General features: G+C 44.8%; 1 protein-coding gene across 1 annotated transcript in view; it reads right to left on the bottom strand.

Moving 5' to 3' along the window:
- The window catches only part of Kcne2 (potassium voltage-gated channel subfamily E regulatory subunit 2), a 50,263-nt gene extending 29,428 nt beyond the window's left edge, over positions 1-20,835 (bottom strand). The window contains exon 1 of the mRNA XM_076943159.1: positions 20,394-20,835. Coding sequence (XP_076799274.1) covers positions 20,394-20,544 — 151 coding nt within the window. The 5' untranslated portion in view covers positions 20,545-20,835. The remainder of the gene's footprint in view (positions 1-20,393) is intronic.
- Between the last annotated feature and the right edge of the window lie 1,187 nt (positions 20,836-22,022).

Below are 22,022 nucleotides of genomic sequence, written 5' to 3'. Positions count from 1 at the left end.
GATTATGGGACACGGTGTGACCACTGCCTCAAGCTCCCGCTGCCATGGCCATGACTACCCTCATGGAGGACTGGACCCTCAAACCGTGAGCCAAAATAAGCCCTTCCCTAAGAGTCATTTGTCTGGGTATTTGTCACAGCAGCAAGGCAAGGAACTAATGGTCTGTGTCATTGTGACAACCCTCCAGTGGCTTAGAGCCTGTGAAAGGACCCAGCATTTGAGACTGAGTGTAACTGAATGATCAGGGAAATTAGTTTTGAGACCTTATAATCAATACTTCTATACAAGGGAGTCTGTTTGTTTGTAAATTCTTAAGTTGTCTTGTATTAGTTGGGTAAGCAATGTTTGAATTTTTAAAAGAACATTATGTGCGTATGACATTAAGGCCCCATGTATTAAATTAGTTACACACAGCACCTAGGTGCTGTCTATGTGCAAAGCTCTCAGATGTGCTCATATTAGCGTGCACCAGGACGCCATACATGGATGCAAGGTCCAATTCCAGAGCCTTCCAGAAAGATTTCATTGTTCCTACCAAGGATCACTCTTCTCCCAGCTCGCTGACTCCCAGGCATTCTTGTGGAGGTGGGATTTCTGCTGAGTAACCTCATTCTTGGCCTCTTGCTTTTGAAGTATATATGCTTGACTCTTGAACAAGGCTGTAAAGTCTTTAGGGAACAGGGTCTTGCCCTTCAGAGTCTTCACTTCCTTCTACGTCTCATTTCTCTAAGTATAGTGATAAACACATGCATCTTTTGTGTGGGGTTGATTGCTTGGATTTAGCCTTGTATGTAATGACTGCTGTGTTACTGGTTGATACTGGTTGTCAACGTGGTGAGAGCTAGAATCATGTAGGAGGCAAAACTCTGGGTGTGTCAGTAAGAGAGTTTCTAGACTGAGCTGGCTAAGGCAGGAAGACCCATCCTAAATGTGAACAGCACCATTCTCTGGTCTGGGGGTCCAGATGGGCAGAAGGGAGGAAGGCAGTTGAGTGCCAGCATCCACCTCTTTCTGCTCCCTGCCTGAATGCCCTGGGACCAGCTGTCTCAAGCTCTTGCTGCTGTGCCCCTCTCACCCTGGATTGTATCTGAAAGCTGGGAGCCCAGATATACCCTTCTACCTCGAGTTGCTTTGGTCAGGCATCTTGATACAGAAATAGAAAAGCAACCAATAAAACCACAGACACCTTACTAAATGTGTTCAAGTTTTGGTCAAGGGAGATGTCTTTTGGAGCACAGTAGAGGACCCAGGCATGGCCTGCCTGAGGTTTGAGTACTGAGGATGTTTTCCCGGGATCTCCATATGTGGAAGCTGCTTCCTCCTGTCTCCAGCTCACTTCACTATCGCCGTTGGGGACAATGCATCATGGATGTCTTAGGTCCCGATGTTTTCCTTGTATATAAGACACAGCCATCTTTTGATGAGCTTCAAATTTTGTTAGAAGAATTTATCAGTGGTGTTCTGTGATGTGCCTTGGGGTCACAGGGGCAGAGGCCCCCAGAGAAGGACATAATCCAGTTAATGTTCAGAAAATGACACCAAGCAGCACGTGCTCAGTGATATGTGTTGTAGCCATCACTGAGTGACATGCTATCAGAAAACGGCTCATGAAGAAAGGGACGTGGAGGCAGGGTGGGAATCAGACCATTCAGGAACAAAGAACAGTGTAAGACTGGCGGGTATCCATGTTTGATCATGCCATGTTATCTAACAGATTCCTACAAGGAAGAAAGACGGCCTCTGAGAGGATTCAGTGTCAAGGGGTTCAGGATTGACTCTCAACATGGAACTAGGGATAGAATGTATTGAAACTAGTGCTCTTTACTTCAGATGGTCCTTTTGGTTCCTTTGTCGATGGCTATGCCATAGTTTGGGGCATTCCAAAATTAGGATTTTAAAATCAGATGTAGCCAAGGATGGATGGTGTGGAGTGGAAATAGGATTGAGAGAAATGCCCCCAGGGACATGAAGATACCATAAATGAGGCCCTGCTCTCTAGGAAGAACCGATGCTCTCTCAGTATCTAAAGGAGTTCATTCCCAGATTCCCACGGACACCAGTGTTCCCGAATGCTGAAGTCCTTTTATGAAATAGCACAGTGTTCCCAATGATCTGCACACATCTTCCTACATGCAATAAGATCTCAGCTGTTGATACTACCTAATACAGTCACCAAGTCTGTGAATGCTCAACACAGATGCAAATTTCCCCAAATATTTTTCACACATAACTTGTTGAATCTATGGTGTCAAACCTGCTGCTACAGTGAGCCAACCATACTCATGGGATTCTTCAAAGGGGATGAGCTTGCAAGGTGCTTGCACACCAGTGTGAGCACTGGAGAAGTAAAGGCTGGTCCAGACTTGCTTCCTGACCTCCTCAACCCCACACATTACACAACAGTCTTCTTTGAATCCAAACATTCCATCCAGGAGGAAGTAGAGGGCATGTAAGAGTCAGGAAGCAAACAAACTTCACATGTTTGGGAAACTTACAAGACTCCTGAGGGCTCCGACTCTAAGGTTAGAAAATCAGAGAACAACTGTAGGGGGTGGGGGATCCTGACTGAGCAGAGGGATCTCAGAGGCAGAGGCTGAGCTGCAAAACGGAGATTCTCAGCTGTACTGTGCTTCCTCGGCTCTCAGGAGTCTTGTCTGGATTAGGGTGAGCTTCTCAGTGCTGCTGCTTTTGAGACATCCTGGCTCCTGTCAGTAACCCCCTCACCCAGATTCTTGTTGGTAAAGAGAATAAAACCCACTGGTCCTCTAAACTGGACTTCCATGCAGTTGTTACTGTGGACTCTTGTAAGTTCCCTTTCTGACCAGGTGTGGAGGAGGATGCTGTGATCAGGGGTACAAGAGGACTCAGGAAGGCATCAGGACAGGAAATATGAACATGCGTATGGACAGTGACCCAGAGTTAATGAACCCAGAACCCACACCCCATGCCCACCTCCAAAGGTGCAGGAAGCAGCAAACAGGGCAAGGGAGATTGACATGACCCAGAATTTACAGACACACTAGTTTCTACTGCCAAGAAATTTAAAAGCTTGAATGGAATGCAAAATCAGTTATTACAATTAAATTCGTAGCAATTAAAATTATGAACATCTCTAGATTTATATTCCAATATTCGGGTCACATGTTTCAGACTAAAAGGAAAAAGTGGAGACATTTAAAACAGATACAAGAATGTCATAAGCATAGAAGTCAGGGGAGAAAAGAAATCCTGGGAGAGAACTCCAAACCTCCCAAGAGCCAGGGACAAGGCCCTGTGTTGATGAGCACGTGCTGTGAGACACAAGTGTGGCCTCTGAAGGCTCAGAGACTATACACATGAGCTAACACTGGGACATGTCCTGTATTGTGGACTTGGGGAGACACAAAGTATGTTCACCTCTTATCTGGGAGGTGGTCAGGTCTGCTCACAGGACATCAACTTTCTCTAAGCCTGATATAAGATTCCTCCTCAGAAAGTTTTCCAGATTTAGGACAAATACTTAAACACATGGAAAATGTGCCTGAGTTTTATGATCCCGCAGAACCTCAAGTCATCATGCTACCTCAGGACCAGTTTGGGAAACTTCCCAAATGCATGGTTTAAAATAGAAGGCACAAGGTGAAGCTGGGTAAGCTGTGAACGGTGAGTATCTGACCAGATACTGTGACCATAATTGGTTCCTGGAGACCAGGACAACACCACACTAAAAGCCACTAGCTGTAAAACAGCTGGGCAAATGACCTGCTTTTCTGAGTAACCCACCTATCAAGGAGACAGTCTGCATCTTGGAGATATGTTCTATTCTGTTCCTCAATGCAGCTTTCTTCCAGTAGCCTGAATCCAAGATACTGCAACAGCTGACCATCAAACCAATGGGATTCATCCCTTCTTAGAGGAAGTATCAAACGCCTTGAACATGTCATGCTTGATCCAACAGCCCCGTTTCTATATACTGATCTAAGAAACGTTGTGGGTGACGCTCACTGCTGTGATGCAGACAGTAAGACAGAGGTGGGAAAGAAGTCTGGCTCAGACAACAGAACCTAATTTCATAAATTATGAAATGCTTACACAAAAGAGCACAGCGCATGAAACTATACCCTAGGTGGATACAGAATGCTGGGGCGGGGGAAGAGCACAGACTAGGACGCTGTGCAGCAGAGGGCAGTGATAAGTCTGATCTCTGGGCTCTCAATAGTTTCTTGTCTACAAATAAAAATGAAGGATGTGGCTATAATTCCAGTAATGCTATTCTGCGAGAACTAAGGTTAAAGGCCATTTTCTCTTTCTCCTTCGGGCTTCTCATGTCTTCTGTAATGAACATGAGCTGTGTTTGTAACCAGGATTTTAAGTACAGATTTTGATGCAGGGTATTTTGTACACAATCCTTCCTCACATTCCGAGGCCAATTAACCTCTAGAAATAACTCAGTAATCACTTCACCAACAAAGGGTCTTTTATCTGCCTGGCTTGGAATCTTTGGTAGCACGATTTTAATGATGTTGGGGGAACTTTTAGATCTGTATTTTTTTTTTTCTTTTTGTCCAGATGGTTGTCAGGCTGTAGGTAGGGAAGGGTGACTATCTCTGGCAGAGGTTTCAATTGATTGGAGGAAGGAGAAAGAGGCATTTGTGGGCCAACGTCCTTCTCTTTCTACCAGTGATGCGATGGGCTTGCAATCAAGTTCCGCATAAAAACCTTCTGGCTATTCATAAGGATCAGAGAGGCTATCCAGCCATGAGGAAGGTTGCAGGCAATTCTTTGTAAACAAGCCTTCAAAGAATAGTTAAAGAATACAAGGGTGCTGTTTCTACATGCTGGCTGGGTAATGCCTCTGGTCTCTCGTGGACAATCAGCCCCTTGCATCCCAGAAAGCTAAAATAGGACTGCAGAAGAGGGGACAATAAAAACAGCAAACACTCGAGGTGCCTCCTACTGTCTAAGATCCACACAATTAAAAACAACAAATCCCTCCGCCAATGACCTGTACTAAACGTTCTGAATAGTACGAAGCCATGTTGTTCCAGTTCTCTTTAGATAAGTAACACGAATCTCCTAAACATGGGATCAGCAGCAGTGGTTTCACTGAGCTCTGGATTCTGTGGTTCAGAATGAGACAGAACTCAGCAGCCATGGTTTACTTCTGATCCCCTTGTGGTCTTGATTTTCAGTGGAATTCTCGGGGACATTTTCACAACGAGCTCAATATGGATGAGTGAACTCCCCCACAGTGTACCTTCTCAAGGCCTCTCTATTTAGCTAGGATTCTCCTCAGTATGGTGGTTGAGTTCCATAGGGAACATGTGTAAGACAGCTCAGAAATAAATACCCGCAGGGAACTAGTGGCACTCCATGGCCTTGCCCATCTTAGCCTTAAGCCAGAAGCTATTTCATCTACTGCCTTCTGTGGGGTAAAGGAAAATCCCAAGGCAGGGTCAGATTTAGCCGAGGGGTGTTAGAGTCTGTCTCTTGTTGACAGGTAGCAGAAGATTCACCCAGTAAGGAGCATGCATGCATCTGGTGCATGCTAGACTGGCTGGCCACGCTGAAGTTACAGGCAGGTGCTGCCACACTCAGTGTCTTGTTCATGGGCACTAGAGACCCAAACTCAGGTCCGCACACTTGTGCAACAAGCACTTCACAGCCTGAGCCATCATGGTTCCCCCTTGGGATGCTGACCAGGGCTGTGTTAGTCTGCTATCACCAAACCTCCGATTTTCAGGAGAAGCCTGCTGTCTCCAAACGTTCCCTGAAATCCTCTTCCCTTCCCCTCCATCCTCTGTCCCCCTCTGACATTGGCGACTAACCCCAAACACTCTAAGAGCATGCCTGCGCTGTTATCTATGGTGTTTCCTCTTTCTTCTGTAAATCGGAGCACCTATACCTTCTTCAAGCAGTAGCACTGTCCTTCAATAAAGACAGGTTTTCAACTTTTAGCACATAAACTGAGAGGAGATGTGAGATAGGATTTCACCCAGAGAGAGATTCCGTGAGGGGCAAAATAAAGAATCTGATCATTCTGGGCAGAGAAGGAACAGGGCTCTAGAGGAGTGAAGACTTGTGGGGTGGTCAGAAGTCGCCTGTGTCTAGGAAGGAGGCCATGCTTTTCTTCTGAAGGAAGCAATGAAGGGGAATATGGCAGGGTTAGCACAACTGATAGGGCACAGTCAACCAGACTACACACGAGGCACTGAGAATATTCCTAAGCCCAGGATGGTTCCTCTTGGTGTCATCTTCTGTGTGGCATGGTCTAGAGGGCTCAGGCAACTGCTAACACTGGGGCCGGGTAGGGGAAGCACTGAACGCTGTGGAGAGGGCACAGCAGACAGGGTCCTCTGGTGGACCAGAACCAAGGCAGCATGTATGTGTTATGAGAGGAACTTATGAGATCGGCTTACACAACAGGGACTCATTACAACTGTTATCTCCACACTGGAGAAGCTGAGATCCCAGCGGCAGCTCAATCTATGGAACTGGATGTCTCTGCCATCCCAATATGGTGCTGAAACTCTGGACTATTCCTTCATTCATGTTGGAAGGCTGCAGAGGCTGGAGTCTGACACCAGTGAAGACCAGTGGAAGCAACAGGTATACTCACTCAAGAGGAGAAGGCAGGTAGCAACAGTGTTTTTGTCTTGGTCTTTATATCTGGCCACCTTTTGCAAGCTGCTGCCCTTCTCTGTAGCCAGGCCTTCCTCCCTTGGTTACTCCTCTCTGGAAGCACCCTCACAGACATACCTAGAAGTGTCTCCTAGGTGGATCCAGATCCTGTCAGGTTCATAAGCAAGACTCAGCACTGGTGGTGGTAGCTGTTCAAGGGAGGGAGCACTGGCCAGGAACAGTGGACTGAAACTCTCTGAAACTGACTGTCTGGAACTGACTGTCTTGCAGAAATTTAGGAGCATGATTTTGCAAATAGGTGTCCCTTAAGAGCCTTTCTGAGGCATCAGAGCAGAGGTAAGAGTTCACTTAAGGTGACAGGTGCTGCTTTACCTCAGTGGTAAAGCACTTGTCTAGTAGGTAGTGAGACTCTGGCTCTAATCCCCAGGACCAGATACATAAATAAAATAAAACCCAAAGATGATCCGACACTGAGGATTAGACCAGAGGAAGACCAGTGGGTGAGTGGGCCGGCTAGTCTCAGTTGTCAACTTGACTACATCAGGAAATAACTAAAGCCCCAAAATAGAGGGGCACACCTGTGAGGGATTTTTACCGAACTCAAAGTGGGAAGATTCACTTCTAATATGGATCTTTTGAGGTGGGAAGACCTACGTCTAATCTGGGCCATGCCCACTGCTGACAGCCTATATAAGGACATGGAAGAAGGACACTTTTGTTCTTTGCTCTCACCTTGATGGCAAGTCCACGACACTGACGTTAGAGCCTACTTCTTTGGGATTCTGGTATATACTGGAGACCAGCTGAGATATCCAGCCTTACGGACTGAAAAACTACTGGATTCTTGGGCCTTGTGTTGGTAGACAGTCATATTCATTCTCTAAGTTCTGTTACTCTAAAGAGAACTCTGACTAACACAGTGAGGTATGGGGGCTTTGATCTGTAGAACCCAGGTAGAGATAGACCCTGTTGGAGGCAGGGGAGACAGCTGTGGCTGAGTTAAGCATCACGTGCCTCTACCCCTGGCTAGCCAAAGGATAGACTTGTCTTGTCCTGAGAGAGTGTGGGCCTGCACCACTGAGAAACATCGGTGTCACCAGTAGATACATCACAGAGTAAGAACATGGCAGGAAGGTGGTGACCCAAAGGAACTCTTCATGTAAAGTGAGGGATGGCTTACTCATGTGACATTTATAGTCTAATTAGGAAGAATCTGAAAGAAAAACAGCTATGTGTTTATTCTATAGTGGCAAAACAAGCGATGGTCTCCCTCTAGGGCTTTCTTGAAAACACTGTTTTGTCTTGCTTTTTAAAGATGAACAGTTAGAACCAGACTGTACTAGACACAAATGATTGATGGGGGAGAATACTAGACAGCACCAATAGATGAACAGAACAGCTTCCAGCACACGTGAAGAGTCCAACCAGGCTCATCAAGTCCAATCCATGTCTCTGAGACACTTATGTAAGACCGGTCGGGAACTTGTTTAGTTTATGTGAAATGAGGCATACCTCCCCAAACTTCACTTCCAAAGTTAAATTTGAACCTGGAATAACATTCAATTCCTCACTCACCATGCTATGCATCTGTTGGAAGCAAATTTAAAACAAATTTTCTCTTGTAGGACAAGAAAGAGCATCAGCTCACCCACTGTTTCTCACGATCTCTTCATAGTCTCCTCTCTGTTCCCATAACTTAGAATTATTTGCTCACTTTCTAAGTGAGCTCTGTTTTCTTCCCCTTGATATTTCTTTCTGGCTTACGAGTGAGTTACAGATGTGGGAGCCATCTGAGGTTGGGGACCATGGGCCAATGACTAGCCCTTCTTTGGGTCCTTGAGACTCTGGACCTTGAACACAGAGGTCTCTGCCTCATCACCTCCATAATGTATATTGTTTTTGAGAAAAATGCTAAAATCATAATGGGAAAGTAAACATCAAGCCACACAATTTCTTAATGTTTCTCAATTTCTTTGTGTTTGAAGAAAACAAACGATTGTCTTAAGGCCGCAGTACTCCCTGCTAAAATAATTTCCCCAAGTGCTGGAGGCCTAAAATATTTGATTTTTGTTCAGAAATCCCATCAGTAATTTGACATTGGCACATTCTCCACCATGCTGGACTGGGGGAGAGCTCTGGACTGCCTCTCATCCAGCCTGGCTGGCCCTCAGTCCAGATCCCTCTGGGATTGTTTTAACTATATGGGCATATTTTCAGATTCAAAAATATTGAAAAGTCTTTCAATGCATTTTTACCAATTACTGAGGTTTGAGTTTTGGAGAACACATTTCTCAAGTGGGCACCAGGCTAGGAAAGTTCTGGAAAGAGTCACTGTCCTTGTGTATTTGAAATGTTAAGGACAGAATTGAGCTTATATCCTTGCCAATTCATTCTCGATTTCCTGATTACTATCTTCCTTCCTTTAGTTAGAACAAGGCAAGTTCAAGGGGTAGCCTGGCCATCAAGGTCAAAAGAGTCAGGTGGTAGCCATGAGCTAATTTAGGCAGCTAAAAGGTTAAGCCCTCAGACAGCATAAAGACGTGGAAACCATTCATCCTGAGTTAATCCATCACACTACATTGACTGGGTTGGGGTGTTTTGCTCTGTGGCTACAGGGGAATGCAGATGACACGAGCTAGACATATACTCTCCTGTTACAAGTTTCACAGTGCTGAGTACAGAAATTAATTCTGTGGCTTTTCAAATCATATATTCCTCCTAGTCTCTGGCAAACAGAACAAAGCTTCCTTGCAGCATCGTCTGCTGTCTGTAACCCATAGGATTGACTTTGTACAACCAATAGCAAAAGCCTCGTAGATGTGGGTCTCATTCTGTGCCCTCAGGTTTTAATCTGTTTTCTCCACCAGATCCCCCCAAATGTCAAGGGGTGTTGTGCAATCTTTCAGACAAAACTGATTTTTAATTCAATAAAAGGGGAAAAAAAGAACAAACATATCATAGCCCTTGGGGGTCAGGGGGAATGGTGGAGGGAAGCTTGTGAAATAATTATTTTCCATCATCTGTGGTGAGAAAGCCTCAAGTCTGCTCTGTGGGAAGGGCTGTCTGAAGATGGAGTTTTCCACTTGGGAGAAGCTGGGCTTAGGTGATGGTCCATAACTGGGAAAAGGGATGGGGTAGGTGAAGAGGCAGGGAAGACATCATAGTGGCAGCCATATTAGAAAGGGTTTGTGGGTAAAGTAGTAACAATAGGGATGTCAGAAAAGACTTTAAGAAAGTCTACTTTGACTGGCTGACGCCAGTCTTAAATAGTTTTAGTGGCTTTGAAGTCATTGTGGTCTTTCAGAGAATGGTGGAGTCTAAAACCTGCTTTGATACCCTAATCATCTAGTAGCCATGGGAACTTGAGAAATGGTTCCCTTCCTTCTCCTTTGTGTTTGCCCACAGTGATGTAGCACATCTCAGATCACTTGAACGATTGTCACAAACCAATAAACCCCCTAAAAGCGGGACACCTTTCCTGTCAATCCATCATTTCTGAAGCAGGTAAAAGAAAAAAGTAACCAATAAACATCAATCCAGTAGGGAGTGTCTGCTGTCAGTCTCGTCCGTAAGTCAGGCTGACCCATGATGTCAGCATCAGGTCTCGCCATGATCTGGCTTTGACATTGATCAGTGGGGCATTGTTACTCCTTTATAAAATATGCAATGCCATTCATAGGGAAATGTTCTGCTCCTCTTGTCTTCTGACCTATCAGGTTTTAGCCAGGCATCCAGTTCCCTTTTGCACATCTGTGTTCCAGTCTGATAACACTGCTCATCAATTATGAGCCCTATCCCAGGAAGACTCCTTCTCCCTGATGCTCAGAGAGATGCTTGCTGCACGACGTGGGCCCGGCCGCGTGTCTGTCTGTGTCTGTCTGTGTCTGTCCGACAGTTTCCTTTGGATTCTCAAAGCCAATGTTTGAAGTTCAGGTTCCCAGCCATTTTGACGTTTCCTAGTGACGTTTCCCACACAATGCTCACAAGACTGCATTTCTGTATAAATACCCCTATGTTTTCAGATTTTAAGAACTTACAGGTGTAGACTAGCCATCTTCGTGTTCTGAAGACACTCCTGCTGTGGAAACGGTGGATTGAATCTCCCAAGGGGTGGAGTCCACAGGAGTAGGTTTCTCCTCAAAACTAAGAATTTTCTTTAATAGTTTTGTGTGGCTCCAAAATGGAACCAGTTGCTTCAGGACAGAGAAAGCACTTACTGGAACCCATAAAGGTTACCTAGCAGAGGCCTTAAGGACTGGAAGCTGTTCGTGAGGGAAGTAGGTCAGTGCTGAGTAACTGTGTCTCCTACACAGAACAGAGAATCTGAAGCTGCAGCCCTAAGTAACCCTTTGTGAAGCACGGCACCCCCAAACAAGCTCCTCCTTGTTTCTTTTATTACCCCTGTTAGTAGAATCTACAGTTTATGGTTTTATTTTTAGTCTTGAATTCTAGGTGGGTTTTTTAAAAAGTGTGATTTGGTTTTCTGCTTTCTGAAATTGAAAGTTACAGTAAAAATAAAGATTTGTATTTCTGAATTCCCACAGTTTAGATTAATGTATTAAGTTCTTATTATAACAAGTTTAAGAAGGAAAAAGAAGACAGGGAGGGAGAGAGGAAGCCAAATGAAGGCAGTGAAGTGGAGGGAGAATGGCAGGGAAGGAAAGAGGGAGAAAGGAAGATGGAGAGGAGGGAGGAGGGAGGCCAGGGGAGGCCATGACTCTGTCTTTAAACTACGCTTCTGTGTTCAGCCTCAGAGACTGAAATAACCATCTGTCCCTTCATTCCTTAAATATCTATTTCTCCAGAGATATGTGCAACGTTAAATCATCCCTGGGGGAACAAGATGAAGAAAGACTGGTCAGTGAGTTCCAAGTCATAGTTAGACATGAGTCAGAAGCCCAGGTGCTGTTGTACAATAGGTGTACAGTGGGGCACAGCAGATCTAAAAATGCTGAAATAAAGAAATTTTTACCATTAAGAAATAATACAGGGGACCTACAAGATGGCTCGGCAGGTAAAGGCCCTAACTGGCAAGGCTGACAACCTGGGTTCAATCCCCAGGACCTAAATGATGGAGGGAGAGAACTGCCTCCTGCACCTTCAAATGTGTGCTATGGTATGTACATGCATGTCTTGTACATACATACATACATACATACACACCAAAAAATTAAATAAAATAAAATGTAAAAAGGAATGATAAACATGTAAGGATGTATATGTGTGTATATGTGTGTGTGTGTGTATATATATATATATTATATGTATCATGATCTAAGTAGAATCCAATGTGTGTATATGTGTGTGCATATCAAACATTACATCTGTAGCCCACTAATATATATCTTTTATGCTTTATGTATTAGTTGATTTTAAAATGCACCTATATTTGTATTGCATAGTTTTGTTTCTAGAATTCCAAAGTATATTATCTATATGTCCCATCAATTCCCATTTTGTCTTTATATTCTAGTTGATTATTGTGTTGTGGTGTGTGTATCTGTGTGTCTGTGTCTGTGTGCGTATGTGTGTCTGTGCATGAATGCATGCATGTGGACACACTCAAATGTATAGAGATCAAACAATAACGTGTGGGAATCAACTGTCTCCTACACCACAGATCCTGCAGACTGAACTCAGGTGGTCAAGCTTGATAGCAAGCATTTTTATTTGCTGAGCTATTTTGCCAACCTGGGTTTCTAAGATGTATTTGTGTTCAGCCAAGCCTGGTGTACCTTCTGTCATCCCAGAAAGACTGAAGCCGGAGAATCATGAATTTGAGGCCAGCCTGGGCTGCACAGAAAGACCTTGTCTCAAAAAAAAAAAAATAGTGTTGATATGTCAAGTTTATTTACATTTAAATTATATATATATGTGTGTGTGTGTGTTTTATGTAATGTATGTATATGTGTATGTATGTATGTATGTATGTATGTATGTATGTATAGTTAATTTCACCATTAGGTAAATGGCATGTTAAAAATTATTTCTAAATCAAGAGATTTTCCTTCACAATCTTCCAGTTTTTCAGAACTGAGCTCTGACAGTATACATGTAGAAGATCCTTCCACCTCAGGACACTAACCAGTGTGTATCTACAGGTCAGTCTCTAGCAAATAAAGGAGGCTTCAAATTTCCAGGCTCCCCCAAGTTTCTCTCCAAGATGTCACAAGCAAATTCCACGCTCACAGAACAATAAAGTTGTTTCACCAGTACCTCACTGCAGCTGGGTAGCATGGCTGCTTAACTTCACCAACTCAGTAGAGGAAGAGGGAATCAACCCCTACCCCCACCCCCACCCCCACCCCCAACTCCACCTCCACCCCCACCCCCACCCCCACCCCCACACTGTTCCTTTCATTTGTCTGTCTTGAATGCCAGCATCTTTTGTTTGTTATCTGCAATTCAGATTTCCTCTTCTGGTAATTCATTGTTTTTCTTCTCTCCGATTTCTCACGTGTCAGAACACTAATTCATAGTCAATTGAATATGTCTCCCATTCTGTTAACTTTTAATCTTGTTTTTGCCATAGGAAGATTTATGTTTTCTATGACGACTGTTACAATTTAAAATCTTTGTGCACACCCTTTACTGTTTAGACCCACAGAGCCCTCCAATGCCTCTCTTTTGTACATCACAGTGGAGGCAGCCTTACTGTCTTTAACATTCTGGAAGTGTGTTACTTGTGCTTACGCTGACAAGTGAGGTACAGGACATACAGAGTGCGGTGTGGTTCCCATCTCACTGACCCTTCTCCTTCCTGGCTCTCTCACTACCCAAGCCCGTAAGAGCTTTCCACCATCGCTCCACCAACAGGAAGGAGGACCCCAGCTGGCATCCATTTCCTATGGCTGCCCTAACATACTTCCTCAGACGTAATTGCTTCAGCCACCATACACATCTCGTGATATAATTCTGGGCATGAAAAATTTCAAAGTTGGGATGTAGGGCAGTCAGTGTTCCTTTTGGAGACCCCAGAAGAGAATCAGTTTCCTTGCCTTTACCATCTGGACTTCATCCTAGCTTCTACCTCCACAGTGCCATCTTCTCTCCCACCCCACAGACTCTTGGGAGTCCCAGGAGCCTGACACCATACATATCAAGATCTGCAACAGGCAGGAGCTGTAAGTAAGGTCGTGTCTGCAGGTTCCCGGGAGTGGAACCTTTGTTCTTCCTCTCAGTTGTGAAAACTGCTCAGTAAAACAAATTTCAAGGGAATTAAGGTCATTATGTTCAAAGGCAGAGAATTCGGAAAGAGTGGAGGCGCTGAAAGACTTCTTGAGTTTTAACTCAACAAAAGACCTTTTAAATTAATGCCTTAAAACCAACTATTAGTAACAGAAGTTTTTTTGTTTGTTTGTTTGTTTTTTTAAAAGCCCTTTAAGTCCCTGTTAGACTTAAAAAGGTGTTGTCCTGGTTCTTTTCTTTTTCTTTCTTTCTTTCTTTTTTTTTTTTTTTTTTCCACATCCTTTTTTTTTCCCACATCCAGTTGAATTTAATTGCCAATGTGCAAATGGGCCTGTTTCCACTTAGGCTCTCTCCCCTGTGCAGCCTCCAGGCAGACGTGTCCCCACTGGCTGCATTGCCCTTCCTATCCTCATTTCTCAGCAGCTTATGCAACCGCAGGAAACGGGTTCCAAGCCAGGAAAGCAGAGCTGGTGGGGACAAAGGGACGGCATCCTTAGAGTCTAACTCCTTCCGGTCTTCTGTTGTTGACCCTGTCACCCAGCACATGCTCATCCAAAGACCTCCAGTGACACAGGGAGGAAGTGAGTGTCACAGAGCAGCAGCAGCTACAACCGGCCTCAGGCAGTGGGGTGTGTGGGCAGGGGAAAGGCACCTGCAGACACACTCAGAGGAACACACAGGAATTAGCCAGAAACCATCCTGGGCCATTCACGTGGTGCTGGGCTCCTCCAGGCACAGCTGAGTGATGGAGGAGGGGATAGCAGTGGAAGGCTGCTTTATTCCCAGCGGGGCCTGAGTTAGCAACACGAACTCCACAAGCTGAAGAGACGGAGTGTGTTTATCAGCAGCTACTATTTGTGCTTCCATCATGGCAAGCTGCCTTGATCATCTGTGTGCATGCAGAACAAACAAGAAGTACAGATTTACACACACAGCTATTCCTGTGTATTCTGGCTACAAGTGCAACACTCTACACCTGTCAATCTCTCTATAGCTCTGCATCTGCAGATGCCAGTGTGTGTCTATAGGTAGAGCCTGCTTTTCACCAAAAATCAGGAGGTGTCAGAAATAGGATCTCTCAACTACCTTCATAGCTCCCTTCCCTTCCCTTCCCTTCCTCTCCTATTTCTCTTTCCTCCCTTTCCTTTCCCTCTTTCTTCTGTTCTTTATGTGTATGTGTGAGTGTATATATGTGTGTGTATGTGTGTATGCATATGTATATGTGCACATGTGTGTATGTGTATATGTGTGTCTGTGGGTGTCTGTGTGTATATGTATGTATGTGTGTATGTGTGTATATATACATATGTGTGCAAGTGTGTGTATATGTGTATGTATGTGTGTATATATGTGTATGTATGTGCATGTATGTGTATATGTGTATGTATATGTACATGTGCACATGTGTGTATATGTATATGTATGTCTGTGTATATATATGTGCAGGTATGTGTATGTATGTGTGTATGTGTGTATGTGTGTGTGTACCATATGTATGCATTCTTATGCCCTCACCCTTTCTCTTCCCTTCCTCCTTCTCCCTTTATCCTTCTCTCCCTCCCTCCCTCCCTTCCTTCTTTCCTCCCTCTCTACCACCCCCCCCCCCAAGAGAAACTCCGTGTAGCTTAGGATAGCTTAAATTCACCAACCTCCTGTCTGAGCCTCCACATGCTGGGATTATAGGTGTATACCTCCTGGCCTGGCTTCTCTGCTCTTTTCAGAGTTTTCTGAGGTGCAGCCATCTGCCCAGCCACACCTCAGCTGCTGGGTATTGGTCACTAGATACCCCCACACACACACCCCACCCTACCCCACCTCCACTTCTCACTCCACAGTGGTGATGATGTCCTGGGTCTTTACTTCATTCCTCCTTCCCAAGTCCCAGATAACAATGTTCTTGTCTCTGTCACCCCAGGACTTTCCCAGAAAGCCAGAGACACGAATGGGGCAGGTACTTTCTTAAGGCCCTGGAATATCTTTTTTTCCACTTGATGACAGCTACTCTGATGGTGGCAACACAACCTCATTACAATCTGCAAGCTTTTTAAAAATCAATCAACTTAAATTTTGTTTAAATTAATAAACTTTTAAATAACAATCTTAGATTCACACAGAAGAGTGGAGTAGAAAGTACTATGAATATTGTACTTACATGCCCTCCACCCCAGATGTGCACACATGCCTTTCAAAACCCCGAAGACTGGTGTGTTTGTTTCAATCAATGAACCTACACTGATCATTATCATCCAACTACACATGGGTTCATTCACACAGTTGTGTATTCTGTTTAGACAGACATGATGTAGCCATCATTGCAGTGACCCGTGCGGTGGTGGCACAATCTTAAAAGTCTCCCACACATGCCCTTCTTCCTTTCCCACACCCGCCATCTTGCTGGTATCTACTGGTCCTTCTCCTGTTTCTACACTTGGGTGTTTTACTGAGAGTCATGGTTAGAGTTACACAGTAGGTAGCCTTTATGGACTGACTTCCTTCCCCGAGTGATAGGCTTGTGGAACACCTTTGTGCTGTTTTGTGTCTTGATAGAGCGTCCCTCACCTGTGAAGGACACGCCAGTGTCTGGGTGGAGGACTAGTCTGTATTTAGTCACTCACCTACTGGGTTGCTTCTAAGACTTAGAAACTATGAATTAGGCTTCATTCTGTGGGCTTTTGCATTAATATTGCTCTCAGCGCTGTTCAGTGAGCGCTTGGAAGCACAATTGCTAAGTTGTAAGGTAAGATATATTTAGTTTTCTAAGAAACTGCCAAACTTTTCAAACCATTTAAATTTAGCATCTGCTTGGCTTCAGTTTCTCAACACTGTCATTAATGTGCAGTAATACACAGTAGGCACTTAAAACCCTTTAGATTTTCCCAGAATTCTTCAACTTAAGAATGTGGAAAGTTTTTTACTAACTCCTGGAGTCTTCCCAACACACCACAGTCTAACTACCCTTTTAGCCTTCACAAGATGCAGTGCTTTCAATTGACAACTGTTTCTCACACATTTGAAAACTGTTTGTTTTATAGTTCCAAAGGATTCACTTTACGATCAGGGAGAGAAGTCAATGCATCATATTAAGATGAAGAAGCTGGAGACAGGCTAAGCACACTTGAAGTCAGACAGTGTGCTCCCTAGACATGCTTCCTGGTGTGTCTGTATCAATGTCTCAGTGAAGAGAGGGCTTCTGGACCCCAGAGGAGAGCCAGATATGTGAATAGATCCATACAGATTGGGTAGTAACTTGCTAATGAAACCCAAGATACAGATCTGTATTATTAACCCAGTCTAGTCCCAGAGCACGTCATAAGTGGATTGTCCAAAGGACCAAAATAATCAGGAGTATAACATGAGAACAATGAGGAATGCTGGGAACAACAGAAACACCACGGAGCATCCATTCATGTAAAAAAAAAAATGAGTCTTAACCCTAGTGGCCTGCTATTCAATGAAATAGCCTGTCAGCGCTCCCTATGATATGATGGCACCATTCCCAACTAGCACTAAAACTGATTGTGACAATATTTAATTTAAAAAAAAAAAAAAAAACTTTCAATTGCAGCTGAACTGACATCAAAAAAGAAAAATCCTGGGGGCACCTGGAGAAATGGCTCAGCAGTTAAGAGTACATCCCGTTCTTCCAGGGAACCTGAGGTCAGTTTCCTGCACCCACGTGGGAGGGCTCTCAACTGCCTATTACTTCAGCTCAAGGGGATCTGATACTTCTCTGGCTCCTTGGGCACCCCACACACATGACATACACTCACATAAACACACACATGTAACAAATAAACAAAACAAATCCTTTAAAGAAGAAAGCAAACCTAAGGAATCTTTAGGAAACATTAATTCAGAGAACACGCTATTGTTAGAGACAGTAACACCCAAAGCGTCAGGGCTATGTTTTGGTGGTCCAGGTCTCTGTGGTTCATGCAGATGCCAGGGCAGATAGGTCAGAGGATGAACAGGAGACCTCTCATGCAAAGCCCAAGCTACCACAGACGACACCCAAGAAACAGCATCTGCCCCTTGGAGGGACCCAAAAGGAGATAGGTATGGGAGACTTTCAGAAGCCCTGACCTAATTCATTGTCAGGGCAGAGTTTCAGACAGAGTAATAGAAACAGTATGGGAAAGGTAATATTTAAAGAGATGACAAGGGGGGGATGGAGAGGTGATGGCTCAGGGGTTAAATGCACTGTCTGCTCTTCCAGGGAATCCTGGTTCAAATCTCAGCACCCACGTGGCAGCTCACAATTGTGTGCAACTCCAGTTCCAAGGGATCTGATGCCCTCTTCTGACCTCCACACACATGGTGCACAGACATACATTCAGGCAAAAACATTCATATAATAAAATAAAAACATATAAATCTCAAAAAGTTAAACAAGAGACAACAATCCCCAAAACACAGACATCCATCCATCCATCACCAGATACAGAAAGCCAGAATCTCACCAAGACCAGTGATATACATCCATCCATCACCACATACAGAAAGCCAGAAGAGAGAGCACCAAGTTACATGAACAAAGAACATGGAGTGGAGAGTGACCTGCCGTCTCCCAAAGCCTGCTATAGTTAGAAACCATGGAAACTGGCTAATGTGTGACCTGAGCCATATTTTTGGGAATACTGTCCCTCAGAATCACCCAGTAAGCCACAAAACAGTACCACAGGCATGGGTATTTGAACACTTGGTTCTCAGTTAATGGTGGGTTTAGGTGGTAGAGCTTTGCCGCAGGAAGTCCATGACAAGGGGCAGGTGTTGAGAGTGTATAGCTCTGTCTCGTTTCCCTCTCCCTCTCTCTGCTCCCTGTGTGGTTGAGACACAACCTCAGCTTTCTACTCTGCCCGTCTTCCGCCATGTGTTCATGAAAATTACGGACTTTTAAGTCAAAATAAACTTCCTTAAGTTGCTTTTGGTCATGGCATTTTACCACAGCAACAGAAAAGTAACTGATACAGACGCCATCTTCCTAGTGTCCCGGCATCTCTAGCTGATGGCAACAGAACACTCCGTAGCAGACAACACGTGCTCAAGACCAGTTTGTTGCAGTTTTCCCAAGTGTCCTGATCAATCACCATCCCCACGCTTGACAAAAACTCAGCCGCTATGAAGGGGAATGCTGGGAATTCATCAAGTTTTTCACCTAAAATTTCAAAATAGCTCAATATTGACCCGCCAGGAGAACAGTGGCTTTTATAATATGGAAGCCCACAAAATGGCCACAGTAATTGCATCTTCACGGTTTATAGGCAAAAAGTCCTCAAGTTGATTTGAGCGAGAAGTAAAATAAACAGTTGGGTTCTCCTGCCACTCACTGAGATACTTATGCACTTAAGAGACTTATGCAGGAAACCACACTCTCATTCCCTCCGGGTGCTCAGCCATTCCCTCGGAGCTGTATCTGGTAGGCATTATTGTAACGCCACTATGAGTATTTGTTTAAAGCTCACCACACATTTATGAAGACCAGATTTCGATCCCCATGGAAATCTTGGACAAGACAGTTGAGAAAAATAAGTGTCATAAGCGAAGCTTACAGAGGACGGAGAATGTGAAGGGAAGAGGAAATAGAAACCAGAAACCAGAACACAGGGCCAAAGGCAGGGAAGCCATGGGTCTCTCTGCTCAGCGACTCTGTGCTGGTGGGCATGGAACCCGAGTCCAGGAAGGTGACCCTGAACAGACACTAAGCTAAAGTGGGTCCAACAGCCTGGAGAGATGCGGTATAGGGTCAGTGCAGAGTCAGAGATGGGAAAGGTCCATATGAGAAACAGGAGCAGAAGAAACAGAGCAGGAAAATAAAGAGTCTCCTTACACTGGATCTTTTCAGGTGGCAACTTGGACTGGTTCCAAGGACCACTAATACCTGGAGGTTGGCTGTCAGGTGACCTGTCCCTGGGAGACTGGACTCTGTCCTTATTAACTAAATCACAACTCCACTCTCTGTGGATCTTAAGGAAACTCGGACCATCATGAGCATAACCCCAGATCCCCTCCAGTTATCATTCCACACCAATATATCCTCAAGGCACTAGATGAAGACATCCGGAGAAAGAGCATGTTGAAGCCCCTCCCACTGGGACAGACCTGACAGCAGACATCCCACAGACAGAATCCTCAGAGACTGGGCAACTCAGTTCTGTACATCTACTTCTTGGGAGACAGAATACAGACTGGCAAGGGTCAATGCTCTCATCCTGGCTGGATGTTAGAATAATTTGAAGGAACTTAAAAAATAATTGCTATCTTCTGGCTATATGTCCAGAGACTGATCCAGTTGTTCAGCAGAGAGCCACTGGCACTTTTAAAGCAGCGTCTATGTAATTTTCAGGCCAATTATCACCTAGGTTTAGGGACCTGGGAAGCTAAAACGAGCAAAGACTTCCACACACGTCTACACGTGTCTCTCTTTGTATTTCAGAAATAGGTAGCTGACAGTCTTTGGGCTCTTATTCCTACTATGTCTTTAAAAAATAATAACCCTCGAGTTTGCTTTCTGTGTTCCTACTGCAGCACTTTCAAACATTGATTTTCTACATTTTCTATTTATTTAGTAAGGACTAGTCACTTACCACACAATGTGCAGTTCTCCAAGGGAGAGTCACCAAGTGACAGGCAGCGACAACAGTGGGAAGAGGAGCTGACAGCCCACTCAGGGATGTGAGCTGTCATCTGCCCACAGCTGTGTGGAAGGCTCTGTGTGATCCTATTCAACAGACACATGGCTCCTCTGCTTAAGGTAGCGTGTCTCCACTGGGACTGCAAGGACAGGAAGCATGGAAAACATCAGAAACACCATGTCAGGAGTTCAAGGCAGATTCCTGAACCCACTGTTGGCACAATAGTGCTCAAAGGTGTCTACAGTCGGATCCTAGGAATCCATGAATGTGTCTCCATAGAAGTAGGATTTCGTCGATCTGATTTCATGATGGCGATTGAGACAGAGATTTCCAGGACAGTCTATGTGAATCCAACAAAACCACAAGGCATAAGGTCAAGGGAGGGAGATACAGCAGGACGGACGGACGGGATGGTAGCAGAAGTTGGAGTCAGGTGCTTTAAGGAAGCTGGGAGGAGCCACAGCCGGAACGTAGCTGCGCATGAACAGGTTCTCCCAACAGCTCACCCCTGCCTCAACTTTAGCCCAGTGAAACTGGTTTCAGTCTCTGACATCCAGGACTGTGAGTCAATACTCCCATGCTGGTTTCAAGCACTAAGTTTGTATGGTGCTGTAGCAACAACTGGAGACTAATACACTCTCACGTCTGTTCGCATTTTGGCTAAGCTCCGCCCCACAGTTACCTGGCAACAGCCAGGTGTGCCTGACTCACATAAAAGGGGCTGCTTGCCCCTCCTGTCCCTTTTGCTTTCTTGCTCTCTCTCTGTCCTCTTGCTGCCCCTTAACATTCCCCTCCCGCTCTCTCCACGTGCTCATGGCTGGCCTCCTCCTCCTCCTCCTCCTCCTCCTCCTCCTCCTCCTTCTCTCTCTCTCTCTCTCTCTCTCTCTCTCTCTCTCTCTCTCTCTCTCTCTCTCTCCCTCTCTCTGCCTTTATTTGTCTCTACTACCCTTCAACTCCCCTTTCCATGCCCTGAATAAACTCTATTCTATTCTATACCGTCATATGGCTGGTCCCTCAGGGGGAAGGGATGTCTCAGCAGGGCCGGCAGGGCACCTCTCTCCCCCTCACCTGACAGCACATCCATCAAACATTCCTTCCCTCTTTATTTTTATAAAACACAACCCTGTCACCTGTCCATTTTTTTCTCACACGCTCATATTTCCTTCATGACATGTCACCATCATTTGGTGAAGGGGCCAAGAAGATATGTGGTCACCCGCTTGAAAAGCTTGTCATTCAGCCACTAGGCAAGAATTGCCTCTTTCCATCTATAGACAAATTACTGTCCAGAAAAGGACACACATGGAGAATAGTCGACTGATTATATCTGCCTAGACAGAGTAATCAGCCCTTAATAATCCTGCATCACCAAGGTCTGTCAGATGACTCTGGGCCAGAAGGCTGAAGATTTGATGCTCCAACGTTTGGTAGTATAGGGGCTTTTCGGGTGTTCAGCGGTCTCTATAAATTGGCTAAGTTTTAGAAGCTATGCTTTGTGCTTCCCATAACTTCAGTTAACTCAGTCATTTCTTACAGGTTTGAAGACCTATAGTCTCATAGCCAATCCTGGCTATTTACTTT

This window comes from Arvicanthis niloticus, chromosome 12 (assembly GCF_011762505.2).
Source record: "Arvicanthis niloticus isolate mArvNil1 chromosome 12, mArvNil1.pat.X, whole genome shotgun sequence".
Lineage (NCBI taxonomy): Eukaryota > Metazoa > Chordata > Mammalia > Rodentia > Muridae > Arvicanthis > Arvicanthis niloticus.
The sequence above is the reverse complement of the archived record's forward strand: the minus strand, read 5'-3'. Positions and strand labels throughout refer to the sequence as shown.